The 19,745-nt window shown below is 48.9% G+C and overlaps 1 protein-coding gene across 1 annotated transcript in view; it reads right to left on the reverse strand.

Moving 5' to 3' along the window:
- LOC133125973 (uncharacterized) overlaps positions 1 to 19,745 on the reverse strand; it is a 58,658-nt gene that overhangs the window by 28,844 nt on the left and 10,069 nt on the right. The window contains exon 2 of the mRNA XM_061237734.1: positions 9,626 to 9,819. Coding sequence (XP_061093718.1) covers positions 9,626 to 9,815 — 190 coding nt within the window. The 5' untranslated portion in view covers positions 9,816 to 9,819. The remainder of the gene's footprint in view (positions 1 to 9,625; positions 9,820 to 19,745) is intronic.

The raw sequence follows: 19,745 nt of genomic DNA on the forward strand, positions 1-19,745 counted from the left end.
ATGGTGAGAGACATGAAAGGACACCTCTTAAACATTCTGTGCTTAATACTCAAGAGGCTATGTTTTCCGCGTTGGTTCCGCAGTTCTGTGATCTTTGAAATGAAAAGGCTAGCGTGCGTTATGTAATCACGCCAAAAAATCTCATCTGCAACAAAAGAGGCTCTTCAGTCTGCCTGGTAACGTGTGTCCTGAATGATGAACCGTTTCTTACACCGTGCAATCAAGTGTAATCTCCACTCAGTTCACAAAAATCTTTCACATTCAAGGCAAACCTTTCTGTATGAGGAGGTGAAACGGGACAAAAATAAAACCCTGAACCAGAGTTCAGGAAACAGAGAATTTAAGAACACACTCCAGGAGAGAATGCGTGAACACACACAGACACAGACACACACACAAATTAAGTCCATTCAGAGAAAAATTACTCGGAGCAAGCTCTCATCTGTGTGTTAAGAGTTTATTAGTCCAGAGTATGAACAGAGAGATGTGTGCAAAAGAGTTTATTAGTACAGAGTGTGAACAGAGAGATGTGTTTAAAAAGCGATGTGCATGTTTCCACACAACGACAGCGCTACACAGAGCATTGTGACTGACAGAGAGGTCAGAGGTCAGGGAGACAGAAATGGGATGTTGGTCCACCACATACTTCTTCTATATACACTTTGACAACACGTGTGAATGGTTGGTGCTCATGTACATGACTAGACATCCAGTAATGGCGTATTTCACAGCTGGTTATAGTTATAGTATAGTATAGTATAGTATAGTATAGTATAGTATAGTATAGTATAGTATAGTATAGTTGATTGGGTTTCTGTACTGTGCCTCTGAACAGGGGGTGAAATAGAGAGCATTGAGTGGGGGCAAGCCGAATAAGACAGTTGGAGGAACGGATAAAGACAAAAACACCCCCATGGAGAGCTGCAAGGGGGTGCAGTAAGGCCTGGATACAGGGGCACCAGAGCTGAGAATGAGCACAAGCCCTACACTCTCAGAAATAAAGTGACAGTGGAGGTACATACAAACGTACCCTGAAAGTACAGTGATGTTCTCTTTGGGCACAAATTAGTTTTTTTTTTTTCTGAACAAAAGATTGTATGTTGCTGGCAAGGGGTACAATTTTATTAAAGTGCACGTTAACAATGTCTCAAAACACGAGGTCAAAACAAGAGGATATGCATTCCAAAGATGCACACGCCACAAACAAACAGGACACAGAAGCACACACAACTCTGTCAGCGATCAGTTGCAACCTCCAGGATAAAGAATGCGTGTGTGACTCTGTGTTTATGCGTTTGTGTGTGTGTGTCTGAGAGAGACAGACAGAGAGAAAGGGATACAGCACAGGAGAGAGTCTAGCCAGATATTCAGAGACTCTCGCAGATATATCACTTCTCGTGATATAACCTGCACACAGACAAGCGCGCAGAGGCACGCACATCCCGCAGACAGTGCGGGTCCACTCCCTGTCACGCAGAACAGCGGCGTGGGACCCCGGCCTTAGAGACCGTGGTGTAAAACGGAGACGGGGTGAGTTCAGAGGCGCTTGCTGCCGGCAGTGTTACTGTTTGTGTGCTGTCGCGGACCAGGGTTACGTTTCCTCCGGAGGGGCCCGGGAGTGGCCAGGCGCCGTGGAGGACACCGTTATCGGCGTGCGTGTCTGCGAGCGTCCGCTCCTGAGAAACGTGGGAGAAGGTGCGAGACGGAAATCGAACGCCATCTCGTTCCTAAATCTCCCTTCGCTGGAGTTTTCCGTGCCGTTTGTTTGTATTGAGTGATTCTCTCTCTCTCTCGCTCTGCTCCCTCTCTCGGTGCTGTGAAGCGAGGGTATAATCCCTTCGGAGGCTCTGTAAACCCTGTGTCTATCGCTGAAGCATCTCTTTAATCTACCTCACCTCTCCCCCATGTGCGTCGCCCCTCACACACACACAGAGCCCGGCCGAAACTGAGCCTGGACTGTGTACTGATCACAGGTGATTGTCAGGCCACTTATGTGCACATAGAGCATTGGGAAGTGTGTGTGTGTGTTTGTGCGTGTGTGTGTGTGTGTGAATTGAGCTCTCCAGGAGCACAAGATAAGATAAGCCAAGATGAGGTGCGTATGCAGGAAGGCACAGGCCCAGATCTACGGAGGCCGTACAGAGGGACTGGCGTAAGAACACTTCCACACCGGCTCTCAGCTCAGCTACACCACCCCCAGAGCCTCTCTCACTGCCTCACTCTGAAGGGACAACACACGTGCACGTTCTCACCTGCGCAACACAATGTGATATCGCACAATGCATTACTATTGTGCAACAGCTGAAGGGAGAACACAGGCAGTTAATTAGGGTTGCCGTGTACCAATCAACTGTATTTGGCTGGTATGTCCACAGTCGTGTGCTACTTTTACGATTTGGGGTGATTTAGTGTGTGTTTTCGGGGTGATTTAGTGTGTAGTTTTGGGGTGATTTCGTGTGTGGTTTTTGGGGTGATTTAGTGTTTTTGGGGTGATTTCGTGTGTGTTTCTGGGGTGATTTAATATGTGTTTGGGGTTTCTAGTGCTGCCACTCTCCTACCCTCCACATCCCTGGATGGGGGTCCCACAAACTAAGCTGGAATGAGCAGGGGGAGAGTGGAGGCGGGGGGGTATAGCAGGGGCGGAATATTTTGGGGAAGGAGGGTGGGGGGGTGTCTCCAGGTTCCTACTTGGCCTGCAAGCAATGGCAGAAGCAGTGCGGCAGGGGGGTGGGGTGGGGGGGGGGGCTCAGTCAAGTCTGCAGCTCTCTAATCCACTGGAGAGAGAAGACAACAGGGAACAGGGAGGATGAAGATGAAGGAAACAAATACAAACGGTGATGAGAGGAAAGAGGAAAAGGAGAGGTAAAGGAATGATAGAAAAAATGATAAGGAGAGGAACGGGTGGTGGGAGAGGAGAGCGTGTGAGTTATGATGGAGGATAGGGTGGGGGGGTATGGTTGGGGGGGGGGGGCGTAAGGAGTGATAGGGAGAGAATAAGAATGCTGGTTAGTGTAGACTCACAACAGGACCACAACTACAGTACCCACAATCCCCCTGCCCACGACTAGCATGCCAACAAGCCCCTCCATGCCATGCAAAGACCCCATACTGTGCCGCAGCATAACCGTTACTGTAGTTCTTTCATAACCATAAGCGTTACTGCAGATGTTTCATAACCATAAGCATTACTTCTGGCTTTGGCTGGCGACTCATGTTCTCAATACATTGACCTAGTTCTCTGTTCTACTGGGTTCCACTTCTTCCCAAATGACAAATAAATAATAAAGATGATTAATGCATCTGATGCGCATAAATATCTTTTCCCCAGGTTAAACAGATAAAAGGAAATATTGGCGCAATGGTGCCACCCAGAGGCCCTTTTATTAAAGGCATCCTCTAGAAGATTATTTAAAATCTCCCAGATTAAAATAAGTCTTTACATAACCTATTTAGAGATTTAAACTGATTGTGGAGAGAGGTTATCTTATTTAAAATATGTACAAATTCACTGTACAGCTTTCCAAAAAAAAAAAAAAAAAAAAAAAAAAAAAAGCACAGTCATTTTTTCTATCCATCAAACACACGGGCTTACAGACAGCAAGCCGGCAAGAGCTGATGAAAATGTGTCCGTGTTTTATCAGAATAACTGAGAACCTGAGTGGGAACCAAGGCCAGCAGACGGGATGACCCAAAGCTCCGCAGAACTCTACAGCCAATCCCGTCGTCAAGCGGGAGCGGGTTCCACCAATCACAGCATGCAGACGCATGCACCAGTGCAGTGGCATCACAGTGACATCACAGTGACATCACAGTGACATCACAGGGTTAGTGATGTACCAGTATTCTGCAGTCTCATGTGCGGTCTGGTTGTCATGTGGGGCGGGCAGATACGCTCTCAGACATAAAGTGACGGTGGACGTACATTTTCCTTCTTCAAGGATCACACACACATTAATGTTCTTGTGCTTTTTCCCAGATTAATTATATATTGCTGGCTAGGGGTAAAATTGTATGTACAAATTGGGCACCACCCCAGCGACAAGCATTTGAGCCTTTTCAGGAATGTTTCATACCTTTATTTCTGAGAGTGTAAGGAGGTTTCCCTTCCCAAAGCTTTTTGCTTTCTTGAGCCAGAGAGAGAGAGAGAGAGAGACAGGGAGAGGGAAAGAAGGAGAGAGAGGGAGAGAGAGAGAAGGAGGGAGAGAGAGGGAGAGAGAGAGAAGGAGGGAGAGAGAGGGAGAGAGAGTGAAGGAGGGAGAGAGAGGGAGAGAAGGAGGGAGAGAGAGAGGGAGAGAGAGAGAGAGGAGAGAGAGAGAGGGAGAGAAGTAGAGAGAGAGAGGAGAGAGAGAGAGGGAGAGGGAGGTGTGGACATATCGCCAGAGGGTAACACAGGAAGGCACTCATTTCTAAAATCAATTCTGGATCCGAAAGTGTTTTTCTGAGCGATTTGCATTAAAAGCGCTTTTTTAGTCTGACCTGTGCAAAAAGCTTTGTGATGGGTCACTGCAGTCTCCCACCTCCATGCATTTAGAACAGCAAACACACAAGCGTTGTGTTTCTTAAGCATGACGCATGAAAGAAAATGTTCAAAACTAAAAATATGAAACTGAATGAACTAAAAATAAATCACAATCAAATCCACACACGCACACCCAAATTGCTGATGCAAACACCTCCGTACAGACAACTGAACTCAGCAAGGATCCAAGAAAAACTACTGTATAATCAGTCTGTTATCTAACAAGCAACATCACCAGATATTATCAATCATTGACAAATACAGGATGTAAATTATGAAGAATCTACAGTGGCAAGCTATTGATAAAGACACAGATGACAAAAAAGAAGACTGCTTTCCCTGCTGAAAAAAAAACAGCTCAAGCTAGGCTAATTCCATTCTCCCAGACCAGCTCCATTCTCAACATGGTTTTGACCAGCTCAAGCTAGGTTTAGAGGCTTTCAAACTGGTCATAGCTGAATGTTACAGCAGGGTTACCATGGCGTCAGCTCCCAGGGCCCTGTTTATGTTCCCCACGGACCCCCCCTCCCCTCCTTCCTCCCCCCTCAGTGCGTGGTGGAAGTAAAGCTGGGATGGAGAGAGAGCAGTGCCTACAAGCCCATGAGGACTGGGCCTACACACTACGCTACGCAAATAAGATTATTCCCAAACAAAAGAGTGTACCCCTACTATATTGGTCCTATATTGTACACTGTTCCAGCGTTATATTTTTGGTCCTGATATCCATCAGAAGACGTTTCTGTGGGTTTTAAGCACCAAAAACAATCTCTATCCATTCTCCAGCGCCTCTCATGAGCTATGCCAAGAACATGGTTGTTTCAGTGACTGTCTTGATGATATCTGCTGAACCTCTGCTCTGATTGGCTTGGATTTCTTGGAGGTGGGCCCGGTTTAAGGCGTATATATGCAAATTAATGCACATTTTCTTAATACGGATTGTGTGGATTTATTTGGGGACTGTGCGTTATGATACTTTCACAGCGTTTTTATAGCACCTACAAATCCTTTATAATAGCATTTTGTTTTCCACAATATGGGACCTTTAGCTTGCATTATAGGAATGCCAGAATATTAAAGGTGTGTGCCCGTCTTGCTTAAACAGCAGAACAGACAGGCAACGTCAGTGAGCAGAGCCCAGCACAATACGGCGAGAACACCAAGGACTATCGTATACTCGCTTACACGACGGTATTCGAGCTTCTTAAACTTTCGCTTCGCGCAAAATGCTAATCGCGACAAAAGAGAAGTGACATTCAGCAACCGCAAACACTGCAAGGCTAAGAACGTGCGAGAGAATTTGAGAGTGTGAGATTAGCGAGAGCTGAACACAGCGGGAGGTAAGCCCAACACGGCTGCCTAAGCAGTCGGACGGAGCCAAGATGGCAGCCGCACCTTATCGCCCGGGTGGTGCTGAACAGCACGTAATTTTAGCATGTTGACGCGAAAGAAAGACAGGAAAATCAGGAGAGGTTTCGGTGACAGGCATATCTGGGCTTTATTAGCCTGAGTGCGTGCTACTCTGTAAAACAACCATGCTGAGAAAAACAGCTCAAGCTAGGTTTTGAAACAGCTGGTAAAGTAGCGGGTAATTTCAAGTTGGGTTCATAGCTGGATTGTACACGAGGGCAGCGCAGTTTAACTGTGAAGAGTAGTACGCACCTCAAAGTCAAATAAGAATTCAGATATTACGGTACAGCTACGAAAAAGTGAAACAATAATTCAGATATTACGGTAAAACTACGAAAAAGTCAAATAAGAATTCTTTCATCATCCCCATCGGCCCAAAAGCATGTCAGAGACCAGTCCCCATTGTTTAGGATAAAATACAGATTTCCACCTCAGGGTAAATGCAATATTTTTCTATTTTGCCTGCATGACAGTACATTTCATGCAGTCTTCCCACTCAGTGAAGACCTTGTTGATGTATTTCAGCGATTTCTGAGGAACAGCCATTGTATCTTTCAGAATGCAGTCTACCACATTCACTGATCTGGAGAGGACTGACAAAGTAGTCAATGGGAATGTGTGCACCTGCACTAAAACTTCATTTTCATTTCTACTTATTCAGGTCACATGTGACAAGGACAATGTCACTGGATGAATGTCTGTGTTTGTATTGAAAACACACTGCAGCTTTAATACTTCTGCTTCATAACTCTATTCTATTCTATTCTATTCTATTCTATTCTATTCCGGCAGCTTCTGTACGCAAAGTTGTAAATGGTGGACCCAGCTTATTTGAATCAGAGCAAATATTCTCAGGGATTCCAGTTCCCAGGAAGAATCTGGCAGTAAGTGAGACACTGTAGGTTGACGTCCATCGCATTCTGCCGTTATGATCAATACGTAGCCACATATACAGGTTCTATGATTGCTGCAGGAATAATTTGGTTTAAAAAAAATACTAGATGGAGTATTCAAGAGAGTGGTAGGCTATAGTCCTATACAAACTTCCCAAAATCCTCAATAGCTAAGATAATGTGCTGTTGTGTTTACGCAATGAAGATGGTCATATAAGAAAACAAAAACAGGCACACCCAAAACCAAAAAAAATAAATCGAAAACGAAAAGTACAGAATGTAAAGAAGGACAGTAAAATGAGTGAAGAAGTGAGATAGTGAGAGAGCGGTCAGGGGTCAGGGGTCAGAGGTGAAAGAGCAGGATTTTAGCATCACTCTTACCCTTGTCTTGTGCCCCATGGGACTCCTGCTCTCCATTTCCCAACACTGGCACTGCATCTGGTCACACACACACACACACACACACACACACACACATACACATACACACACACACAGGCACACACATACGGGCACATACACACACACGCGGGCACACGCACACACACACGCACATGCATGGACATATACACACACGCACAGATACAGGGATACACACAAACAAACACACACACACACACACACGTGTTACTGCCGGAGCATACATACAGACGCAGTCACATCCGGGCACAAACTCACTGGTTTAGTTTTTCTCACAGACGTACACTTTGCCCCCTGCATCAACACGCTACAGACTGCGTCCAGGACTGACACACGGACACACTATCAGAGGAGCACAGTGAGACTGCAAACGAACCACCAGATGGGTGGTACACACTCTCTGTGACACAGCATGACGCCAACGCTACCGTATGACACGGTCAGACCCTCAGCTTTACACAACATCATTAACCAGCCGCAGCTGCGTAAGCAGCTTCATATTATTATTAATCCGCACTGTCATGATTGGCTGTGCGACTTTGCATGTGAAAGGCAGGGGGTAATATGACGAAGGTCACATTTGCTTCGCAAGATTAAATTCCCGGTGGCGTCTGGCTCGGTTCATCGGACGCAGCGCAAATCATCTCCCCAGCCATGGATTCCTCCTCATCATCACGTTCCTCAATTTCAATGTAATACGCCCCACTCTCCATCATTGCATTAGTGCCAAACAACCACAAGGAAGCAAAGCTATTTTACCGTCTCTGTAGGGAGCGCTACTATCTGCAATGGACTGAAACGATTGCAGAAATAAAGAGACAGTGCAGGTACACTTTGTTCCCAATTGTACCCTGAAGGAACAGTAATGTTCTCTTTGGGTACAAATTCGTTACGTATATATTGCTGGCTAGGTACGAAGAGTGCCTAAAAAGGTACAAATGCTTATCGCTGGGGCGGTACCCTATAGGTACATGAAATTGTACCCCTTTATTTCTGACAGTGTATGAAGGTGACCACCATACAGTCTCTGGGCAGCACCGAACAGACCCTCCATAGGGTGGCTGTGGGATGAAGCAGAAACCAGGCCTTCAATCCCCCCAGCCGAGCCTCAAACCCATAATTCCACGATAATGATTGCAGGTTTCTTAACCACAACTCATCACTGCAGCTTAACGTAAAGCGCGCTTAAGAGAGGGCTTACCGACCCCAACAATGACCGGGGATTACACTGCAGCCTTTTCCCCCGGGAACCTCACGAGAACACGAGGAGCCCGCGCCGAAAAGCTAATTTTATTTCAGCGTTTGAAATCAGGCAGTGAGAGCCCCCAACGCTCACCGACAAGACACCTGGTAATTGTGCCCGGTGAAAGAACACAGGAGATTTTGCTCGTTCTCTCTTGTCGACGCTCGCTCGCCAGAAACTGTCACGACTATTGGAACAATGAGAGGTAATCTCATTACTCGGTGAGGAGGAGCAGTAGAAGGGCTTCGTTTCCCATCCATTCTGACAGCTTGAACACGGCCTCATATCACATAAGTTGGATCTGTCGTCTCTCGCTCTCTCTCTCAAAATGGAGTACTGGCACACTGCGGTTGTCGATAACGATCATGTTGCGGTATTGCGGTTATGCGTCTACATCGATCACAATTTTTCAGTCTTCTTCCTCTGACTAATTTTACATGGCCCATCTAAGGAATAGCGCTGGAAAATAGCTTTAAATATATTTAAAAAAATATTTGCATATTGGAAAATATTCCAATGCAATATATCAGATTGCACAATGTATCAGTGTTGACTTTGACTGTATTTTGTTTGAAACAAATCAAACTAAACTTGTTCTTTGAACAGATACAGACATGAGAAATTAGATCACAGGTGTACCTCTGCAGTACTTCTGTCTCTTTCCCCTTTCCCCTAAATTCTGAATTAGTCAGAATGGACCAGGAACCAAATTTTACATTACATTAGTTATGTAGCTGACACTTTTATCCAAAGCGACTAACTGTTGACTTGACTAAGCAGGGTCCAATCCCCCCTGGAGCAATGTGAGGTTAAGGGCCTTGCTCAAGGGCCCAGCAGCTGTTGCTACACTGCGAGGGGTTGAACCACCAACCATTTCCCATTCAAGCAAACTCAGCCACTTGGCCAGCAATCATCAAATCTGGACCTCAAATCAAAATCCAGCCCTGGTTTTCTTTTCTCGCTGGTAATTAGCTGAACAATTGGTGCTACTGATTGGCCAGACTGTCTGCCCGCCTGACTCCCGGGTAAAGGGAGGGCGGAAAACCAGCGGTTCTTGGACCACGGGGACCGTGATTGGATGGTCCCTGTACTAGGCTCCAGGCTATTGGCTGCCCCCCCCAGCCCCCAGCCCCACCCACTCACCGTCCTTCTTCTTGTCGTCGTCGTCCAGCAGGGGAATGTAGTCCTTCTTCCCCACCGTCTCGCCCACCTGGTCGTCGTAGGCCTCGGCCTCCAGCGAGGCCACAAAGTCCCGCTGCACCAGGTTCTCCTGGCCGGCCGGGGGCCCGCTGTCCGTCAGAGCGTCGCTCAGACTGAGGTCCAGGTCCGCCATCGTCCTGCACCGCAGAGAGAGGCACACAAAACACAACGTAAAGTGTCAAAGGCAACAAACGCAGCAGGACTCAGCCTCCTGAGCAGGAGCTAGGAGCGAGGAGCTAGCAGGCTCCTGAAGGATTCTTGAGGGTGGCCTGTAGCGTAGTGGTTAAGGTACATGACTGGGACGCACAAGGTCGGTGGTTCGATCCCCGGGGTAGCCACAATAAGATTCACACAGCTATTGGGCCCTTGAGCAAGGCCCTTAACTCTGCATTGCTCCAGGGGAGGATTGTCCTCCTGCTTAGTCTAATCAACTGTACATCGCTCTGGGTAAGAGGCATCTGCCAAAATGGCATGTAATGTAATGTCTTCGAGGAGTGAGGGAGCGAGGAGCTAGCAGGCTCCTGAATGATTCTTGAGCAAGAAAAGAACACAAGTGTATTAACAGTTTTTTTTCCGGAACGCACGTTTCAATGATCAACGGGTACTGTCTTTTCATCTGCCATTCAACTGTCTCTAACTGACTGTTTTTCAGCTGCCACATCTGTAACTGACGTGGCTTCAAACTGACACTTGAAGTAGCAAGGGCGTTCCATTTGCCTAAATCACTAATCCCTCCATTCCCCTCTGTCCTTGTGTCCTTTCCTCGCTTGCTTTCCTTGTGAGCAAAAGAGGCAAGGAAAGGAAGCAAGGAGGTAAACATAAGGGACTGGAAAGAGCCCAGGGCCTTGGTAGGGCTGAATCTTGCCTGAATCAGTAGGGCTGAATCAGTAGGGCTGAATCAGTAGGGCTGAATCAGTTTCCGTATCTCAGCACATCCTCACCTACGACCACGGCGTGTTACCGTTATGACACGGTCAGACCCTCAGCTTTACACAACATTATTTACTGGCCACAGCTGCGTCGTCAGCTTCATATTATTATTAATCCGCACTGTCATGTTTGTCTGCGTGTCCTTGCGTGCGAAAGGCAGGGGGGTAATATGATGAAGGTCACACCGGGGCGTGTGGATTTTACAGGAGCGACTGAACGTGTAACGCGTCGTGACATTCATGCGATTTGGACCGCAGCGCGTACCTCCCTTGCGTCGGGTCTTATGTCCTCGCTCGTCTGCTACCGCAGGGCGCCCGAGAGGGCAGATTAGCGCTCGCGTTAAACCTGAGATGACTGCCGGTGTTAGCCACGGCTGGTTAGCCCCCGACATCCTGCGCCGCGTAAACAAACAATTACGTCTCTGAGCCAGCGAGCCAGCGAGTGAGCGAGCAAGGGGCGCAGACGGAGCCAGAAGGCCCGGTCGACACGGACAGCAGGCGAGTCGCCGTTAGGCTCCTTGTCTGGGCCCGGGCGGGAGGCCGAATCTCTGAAAATAGGCCAAGCGGCACTGCGGCACGCAGCCGGGCTGCGCTGGGAGGTAGCCAGATGTAGCGTCCCGCGCGGACCGCTTCCTTAAACGCTTATCTGCAGAGAACGGCCCGCGGCGGCTCCCGGGAAACACTGCGCTCATTGTGCGAAGACACCAGGGACACACAGACGGGACCGGAGCAAACAGAGAGATGCAGTGAACGGGGACTACCGGGGGCTTCGAGGCCTCGCGATTTACAGCCAGACTGAGTGTGGGTTTAGTCACAGTTTTATAGTCACGGCCATTATTGTGTCGGTTTCGCTGCGTAAATTGTGTGCGAGTGAACACAAGTGACTGCGACGTTTTAAAATGAGCTTCCTCTCAGCGCAGACTACGTAGGACGTGTCAGTTTGGCGTTCCCCTCACGTGAGCGCGGAGGTTATTTAATCCCGGGCGGGAATGCTGCTGCTGTGCTATTCTGAGCCGTTCCTGCGGTGAGCAGACAGCCGGATCGGTCGGCCCCATCGACTGCTCCTCTTCTCATCAATCGTGTGCTCGCACGCTCTCTTCTTCTATGGACTTCCCCCCCGGCTGCCACCTGCTCACAGCGCTCCACAGCTCCCCCTGGTGGGAGCGTGGTCACTGCAAGGGCATTGGACAGTTGAAGGAGACGGTTCAGGGAACGGAAAGGGAGACTGAAGAACTGCATTGGCATGTGCTGGTGTAGTCACACATGAGATTTGCACATGGTGTCTAGCCTGCTCTTCCCATCTCTTATCACAGGGACACTCAATCTTACCCACAACGGTGTGGGTGCAGGGTTCTGTTCCAACCAAGCAGTTACACACCAGATTGTACTGAGCATCCATTAAAGCACCACCATTAGTAGAGTCAGGTGTGCTTGGTTGGAACAGAACCCTGCACCCACACTGGCCCTTTAAGGGTAAGATCAAGTATCCTGTTTTTCATAATCCTTCTCTGTTGCATCTTCATGTCTAGTTTAGTGAACAGTCCTATTGAATGGCTTTATGACGGGCATCGACAGAAGTCCCCCTGGAACGTGGGGCCACAGGGCCGAACCTCAGACCCTGTCGAACAGAGAACACAGCCAGGGGAGACAGGGGAGACAGGGGAGGGCGAGGGCACCCACACAGCCAGACAGTCAGAGAAAATCATCATTAGTTTTTTTTTTTTTTGGGGGGGGGGGGGGTTTGGAGAGGGGGTGAATTTCTGGGTCAGCACCCTGGAGCTCTCTCTCTCTCTCTCTCTCTCTCTCTCTCTCTCTCCCTCCCTCGTTTCCCTGAGAAGGACGAAGCAGGCTGTTCAGCGTTCACTGAAGGGGCCGTGTCTCAGAGACAGTCGGTATCTACAGATACTCCCGATGTCCCTATAATTTAGGGATAAAGATAACAGCAACCCTCAACCCTAAGGCAGGGATCATCAACTGAATCCAAAGCCAGCAGCGGTTTTTCTTTTCTCCTGGGTAATAGTGCTACTGATGGGCCGGACTTGTCTGCCTTCACACCCGACTCCCCAGGAAGAGAGAGGATGGAAAACCATCAGTCCTCAGCCCTCACGGATTCCTGCCCTAATGGAAATTACCTGCCTCTACAGGTAATGGCCTAAGGAAAAGGTGGATGCTGATTTATACCCTGGTGCCCATCATATGGTTAAATTATTTTAATAAATCATTCACTTAGCTGATGCTTTTATCCAAAGCAACTTACAGTTGATTAGACTAAGGAGACAATCGCCCTAGAGCAATGCAGGTAATTAAAGGTGCTGATCCTATCGTGGCTACATTGGCCTTGAACCACCAACCTCCTGGGTCCCAGTCATGTACTTTAGCCCCAAGGCTAGAGGCCATTTATACTTAAAAGTCTTATTTCTATTACTTTCTTTAGCCAAATAAGACAAAAGGTAACTTCAAACAAGCTCACATTTTCTACCTGAGAGAAAAAGAATAGACTTTAAGTCTAAACCCTTAATAAACAGACTTCTTTTACAGTGTATTTATCCTTACAGACGGACTTCCATGTCTGAGCACCAGCACGAAGCCCAGAGGGGCTTTGCTTTTCTCACATCACTGTTCTTCTCTCAAAACAATTCCGCCATAATTGGAGTCTGAAAACAACAGGGCACTGTCACAGCGGTCGGGAAAAAACAAAACAACGTCCTGCCCCCTCATGGCATTGCCCTGGTATCTCGCACCTGCCCAGCGTGTTTATTTCTACACTCTATCCCAGTCCCAACTCCAGGACAGACATAGCTGTGGGCGGCTCATGACCCGCAATGCCCCTCAGCAACACGTCCTGCCATTTCCCCCCCGTGATCCCCGCCCGTCGGTCGGTCCGACGAACGTGCACCGAGGTACGGATTTCGGGAAAGGGCTACAATCACCTACTTAAGCTTCCGTTATTTTATACCCAGTTGTGTTTTAGCCTGTGACACACAGCAGTAAACCTAGGCAGCTGTGGCTGTGTTTTTGCCGATCGCTAGTGCAAAGGCCTGTTTGTACATGACACGGTGCGCGGGGCCTTACAACAGTCAGGCAGGTGTCTGACTTGCAGGTAGCTGGAGCGTAGCCCTGCAGTAAAACTGCTTTAAAAAGAATGCGTTACCCCCACTCTGACCTGCTGGAGCTTCTACTACTGAGCTGCCCGACAGTTCAGTTCACGTCTTCGACTGGAAATGTTTAAAACGGACGCCGAGCGGGTTATATAACCCGCTTGTGTAAGAGCCTCTTTCGCTGATAAAAATAATTTCTCCTCGCGCCGCTGATGCAACATTCGCAACGCACCCGAAACCCCCCGGTCGACTACGGCGAGAGGGTTAAATGAACCGCGTTTAAAAGCGGCGTTTGACGTTCCCAGGGAGAGGGAGAGAGAGAGAGAGAGAGGAGAGGAGAGAGAGAGAGAGAGAGAGAGAGGGAGAGAGAGAGGAGAGAGAGAGAGAGAGAGATGAGAGAGAGGGAGAGAGAGAGAGAGAGAGAGAGAGAGGAGAGAGAAGAGAGGGAGAGAGGGAGAGGAGAGAGAGAGAGAGAGAGAGAGAGAGAGGAGAGAGAGAGAGAGAGAGAGAGAGAGAGAGAGGGAGAGAGAGAGAGAGAGAGGAGAGAGCCTCGCGCGTTCACACGTGAGCACCGTCGGCGGCGTGTCTGAGCGGCGTGGGACAGACGCAACATTCCCAGGGCGCCTGGGATTCCCCGCGTGACGCCCCTCCCGCTTCGGGAGCCGTGACTCAGGGGTGAGTCCACCGCCCCGTCGCCCCGGCGAGGAACGCGCGCGCTCACACCTCGGCGCGCGGCCCCGCAGGTCACCATGGAGACGGAGCGGGGGCCCCCCGCCCCTCAGAAGCTGCGGCCCTCCCGCTGGGGCGTGAAGCCATCGCCCGGCGCCGACGTTCCCTCCCCACACCTTCCAGTGCCGACGTTCCCCTGTTCCCCATCCCACGCCCTCTCTTCCTCCCGTCTCATCTCAGTCCAGACCAGTGATCTTCAGGCATGGTGCTAGAGAGCCACAGGGTGTGCTGGTTTTCCCGCCCTTAATATTAGCAACCATTTCATACCCAAGAAAACCAGGTGAGGCGAGTTAATTGTGTAATCAATTAAGTGCTGAGTCGTCATAATAAGAGTCAGCACACCCTGCGGCTCTCCAGGACCAGGAGTGAGGACCCCAGCACACCCTGCGGCTCTCCAGGACCAGGAGTGAGGACCCCAGCACACCCTGCGGCTCTCCAGGACCAGAGTGAGGACCCCAGCACACCCTGCGGCTCTCCGGGACCAGGAGTGAGGACCCCAGCACACCCTGTGGCTCTCCAGGACCAGGAGTGAGGACCCCAGCACGCCCCTGCAGCTCTCCAGGACCCGGAGATCTACTGTCCTGTAGGTTTTCACTCCAACCCAAACAAATGAAAACCGACAGGATAGTAGATCTAGCCGGTCTAGACTAAATACCTCCATTTCCTCTCTTTTTTCTGTACATATCGAAAATAAATTCAGGTCATGAAATGAAAACTTTTTTTGAAGTTTGCGGACGATTGATAGGTCCTTTTACAAAATTATCAAAACAACCTCTACATGTAGAGCTTTACATTAGTTTTGAAATAAGAATTTTAAACATTTATTTAGGATATTTTGTGAATATTTGAACTAACATTAACATAAAAATGTAACATACGTCGTCGTACCATATTTTTAAAACATGAAATATCCTCCATAAGGCACAATGATCTGATGGCTCATCTTCAGTAAAGCATGTTCTTCAAGTCGTGATTCACCCACCACTGTAAACATGACACTGTCACCACTCACATCAGTCGGAGCGAAGTCGTCTGTAAGACGCGTACAGCGCAGCAAACCTGCAGCACCCAATCACAGCCCACCGCTTTAATACACCGAGAGCACTGCACCCAATCCCAGCCCACCGCTTTAACACACCGAGAGCACTGCACCCAATCCCAGCCCACCGCTTTAATACACCAAGAGCACTGCCGTCTGAATGATGGCACACACTCACCATGTATTCCTCATGTCCTTTTTCAGGCCACTGACACACACACACACACACTCACACACTCAAACTGACACACACACATTCTCACACTCACACTGACACACACACACACTGACACACACACACTCACACACACACTCACACACACACTCACAAACACTGACACACACGCGGACACAGACACACACACACACACACACGCACACAGACACACTGACACACACTGACACACACACACACACACACACTGACACACACACACACACACACACACACTTGCCACCATGTCCTTTTTTACTGCATTCAGGGCACTGCCTGTTCGTCACAGTGAAGGTTATGTCTTTGAAATGTTCTTCCGTGTGGACCAGCCTCCAGAGGCCCTTTGCGTAAGACTCGGCTGCAGCCCAACAGACGCAGCTTCCGTTAAGTCCGTAGCGAAATTGACGATGAACATAAATGTTACGTCAATTAATTATCAAACAATTAGGAAATGAACAAGTAACATTTTGTCAGACTCCAATCTGCGAATGGCCGATGGAGATCCGCCATCAAGCCCAGAAGATTTAATCACGCTGGCAGTGTCATGGTACAAGTAATGATCTGCTGAATGCGGAGCTTCATAGCATGACAGCACCTAAATCAGTTGAGAAATTTCCCCTACAGGGGTGTTGAAAACAAGGAACTGTCCAAAAAATCCTCTATGGCAGACTTCCCCACGATCCAGCATGCCTTAACTACTGCAAAATCGCAGCAAAGGCAGATGTTAGGAAATATTTAATTGGCTGCACTAAAACCCAGTGTGAGTGTTGTCGCTCTACCCTTCATGGAGAGTACAAAGTCACCTCTTGTCTGTCTGGCTTGCCTCATATCTGCAGGGGACCCTGAGCATATGCCAGTCAATGTCGAAAGAAAAACATTAGACCCGATTCCTACTCATTCCACAAAGACCCACGCACAACTGAGAGAGGAAGGTTAGCAATTACAAATCTGCTCTTAAAACAGAAGTTGAAACGGATAGAAAAAACGTTTATTAATGGCCACAGCATATTAAAACTAGTAAAGATGCTTGAAAAACAGCGATTGTTTTCTGCTGCGAGATGTAGTCGGGACGTACTACACATCAGGCCTGCTGAAGTTTTATTTTTAGATTTTCCCATTTTGATTCTGTTCATGGTGAATGTGAAATACTGTTGACAGAGAGGCCCTTTGAAGTGACAACATGATTTCTTGTGCTTTGACCTTTATGTCGCTGAAGTTGGGCAATTCTCCCGTAACCTTAAGAACCGGCTATCTGAAACGCTGTCCTTTGGTCCTTGCCTCGAGCCAGCTCTGCTCCTGTAGTGTGTCGGCTCCAGATGGACATGATGAATACTCGGAAGACCTCGCAGGTCAGAACATCTGCTTCGGAGGGAGAATCCTGCCTAAGCCTGTTCCCGGAGATCTACCATCCTTTAGTTTTTAATTTCAACCCTACCTAATCTGGCACACTACTAATTAGCTACTTGTTTCAGAGCCCTCCAGATTCCTGCGTGAACCAGCTCCTCGCACTTATATAACTCCCCCACCTGCAATGGGGGCTCCATCTTGGAGAGAACAGTCGGTGGAAAAAACTACATTTTCACAGAGGCGCTGATGGGAGATGTAGTCCAGCCAATCATCCACGGACTTCACCTCCCACCATCGCCATTAACGCCGACTGACTGAACTCACTTGCCCTGTCCACGCCAATAACTATAACTATAGCTACAACGACGTAAGTGTCCACACTGACGGAATGATAACGTTCAGTAATCTGTCCACACCAAACGCCAGACGTAACTACGACCAACTTAACAGTTCAACACCTCCAGCTTGTACAACCGGCCCCAGGGCTTCGGCACAGAACCGCGTACACGTATAAAAACACATTCGTCTCTCCCATCGCGGCGGTGGTTTGTCCCTGCAGCAGTGGCATGCAGAAAGGCCGGCTCCCCGCCAGGCCTTGAGGCATCACAGCAGAGAAGCTTCCAGAGTTAATCAGTAAAGGGTTGCGCAATCCCAGAATGCACTGCACTGCTCTGTTGGCGTGGGAGGCAGCTCCGGGAATGCGGGGGGGTGAGGGGGGGGGGGGAGGCGGAGCAGACGCACACCTGTGGCTACCCGGGCGTGCTAATGAGCCTCAGGTGCTGCCTGGCGATGGTTTTGGGAACACGCCACACACTCATCTCCCAGCTCCGGCGAGAACTGGCTCTTCTGGCTGGTCGCCGTCTCCCAGAGCCAGATTTTTAATCTTCTCCTCGTCTCTGCCATGGACTTTCAGAAATAAAGGTCCACGAACGGCCAAATTCAAGGTACAGATTCTTGTCGCTGAACCCTATATATCACAGGTGGCAAACTCCAGTCCTGGAGGGCCGCAGTGTCTGCTGGTTTAAATCCAGTCCTGGAGGGCCGCAGTGTCTGCTGGTTTAACTCCAGTCCTGGAGGGCCGCAGTGTCTGCAGGTTTAACTCCAGTCCTGGAGGGCCGCAGTGTCTGCAGGTTTAACTCCAGTCCTGGAGGGCCGCAGTGTCTGCTGGTTTAACTCCAGTCCTGGAGGGCCGCAGTGTCTGCAGGTTTAACTCCAGTCCTGGAGGGCCACAGTGTCTGTGGGTTTAACTCCAGTCCTGGAGGGCCGCAGTGTCTGCAGGTTTAACTCCAGTCCTGGAGGGCCGCAGTGTCTGCTGGTTTAACTCCAGTCCTGGAGGGCCACAGTGTCTGCTGGTTTAACTCCAATCCTGGAGGGGCGCAGTGTCTGCTGGTTTAACTCCAGTCCTGGAGGGCCGCAGTGTCTGCAGGTTTAACTCCAGTCCTGGAGGGCCGCAGTGTCTGCAGGTTTAACTCCAGTCCTGGAGGGCCGCAGTGTCTGCAGGTTTAACTCCAGTCCTGGAGGGCCGCAGTGCCTGCTGGTTTTCCGGTTGTTCCCGGCACCTGTGGTTCATTTAAGTCTTTGATTGGGTAAAGAATCCACACACCTTGCTCTCAAGGCCTTAATTGACAGCTGATTAAAAGGCAACCACAAAAACCGGCAGACAGTGCGGCCCCCTGGGAATTCAGTTTGACACCCCTGCTATACATACTTAAAAATGTTCCCCAAGCCCGATTTTTGGCTTGGAAAACATTTTCATTTGTACCCAAAGAGCACATGACTGTACTTTCAGGGTACATTTGTGGAAATTAGATCCTTGAAGAACAAAAACTCAAAACCTCCATTGTCACTTTATTTCTGATAGTGTACATGTGTCTGGTGCTTGAATCCCAAGGGAAACCGCATTGATTACCACAACCCAACAGCACAATGTGAATAGGACTCCAATTCCCAGCAGCCCGCAGTGTGATGTTATTTGCTGTATTGAGTTTCGCTGGGCCCTTGTATTGATGGGAACTGAATGATTGAATGCTCCCCTGTAATGGTACAATGGCTCCATACAAAACTGGTTAGGTTGCTGCTTAGAGCTCGTACAGCAAATCCCTGTGTTTTCCCACAGAAATGCAAATATTCCTGTGCTCATGATTCCATTTCAATGCTTTCAGTCAGTTTGTGAGAGTGTGACACAGCGAAGCAGTGTTTTAGCAGGGCTACTGAGGCTAATGACACAATATCAGCTAGCAGGGCTACTGAGGCTAATGACACAATCTCAGATAGCAGGGCTAGTGATGCTAACAGTATAATATCAGCCAGCCAGGTTACTGAGGCTAACCACACAACAGCGGCTAGCAGTGCCACTGAGGCTAACAACACAATGTCATCTAGCGGGGCTACTGATGCTAATGGCACAGTGTCAACCAGTAGGGCTACTGGTGCTAACGGTACAATGTCAGCTAGCAGGGCTAGTGATGCTAACAGTATAATATCAGCTATCAGTGCCACGGATGCTAACAGCACAATGTCAGCTAGCAGGGCTACTGATGCTGATGACTCAATGTCAGCTAGCAGGGCTACTGAGGCTAATGACACAATATCAGCCAGCAGGGCTAACGAGGCTAACAACACAATCTCAGCCAGCAAGGCTACTGATGTTAACAGTACATTATCAGCCAGGCTACTGATGCTAATGACACTATGGGGGCGACATGGC

Source organism: Conger conger, chromosome 4, assembly GCF_963514075.1.
Source record: "Conger conger chromosome 4, fConCon1.1, whole genome shotgun sequence".
Lineage (NCBI taxonomy): Eukaryota > Metazoa > Chordata > Actinopteri > Anguilliformes > Congridae > Conger > Conger conger.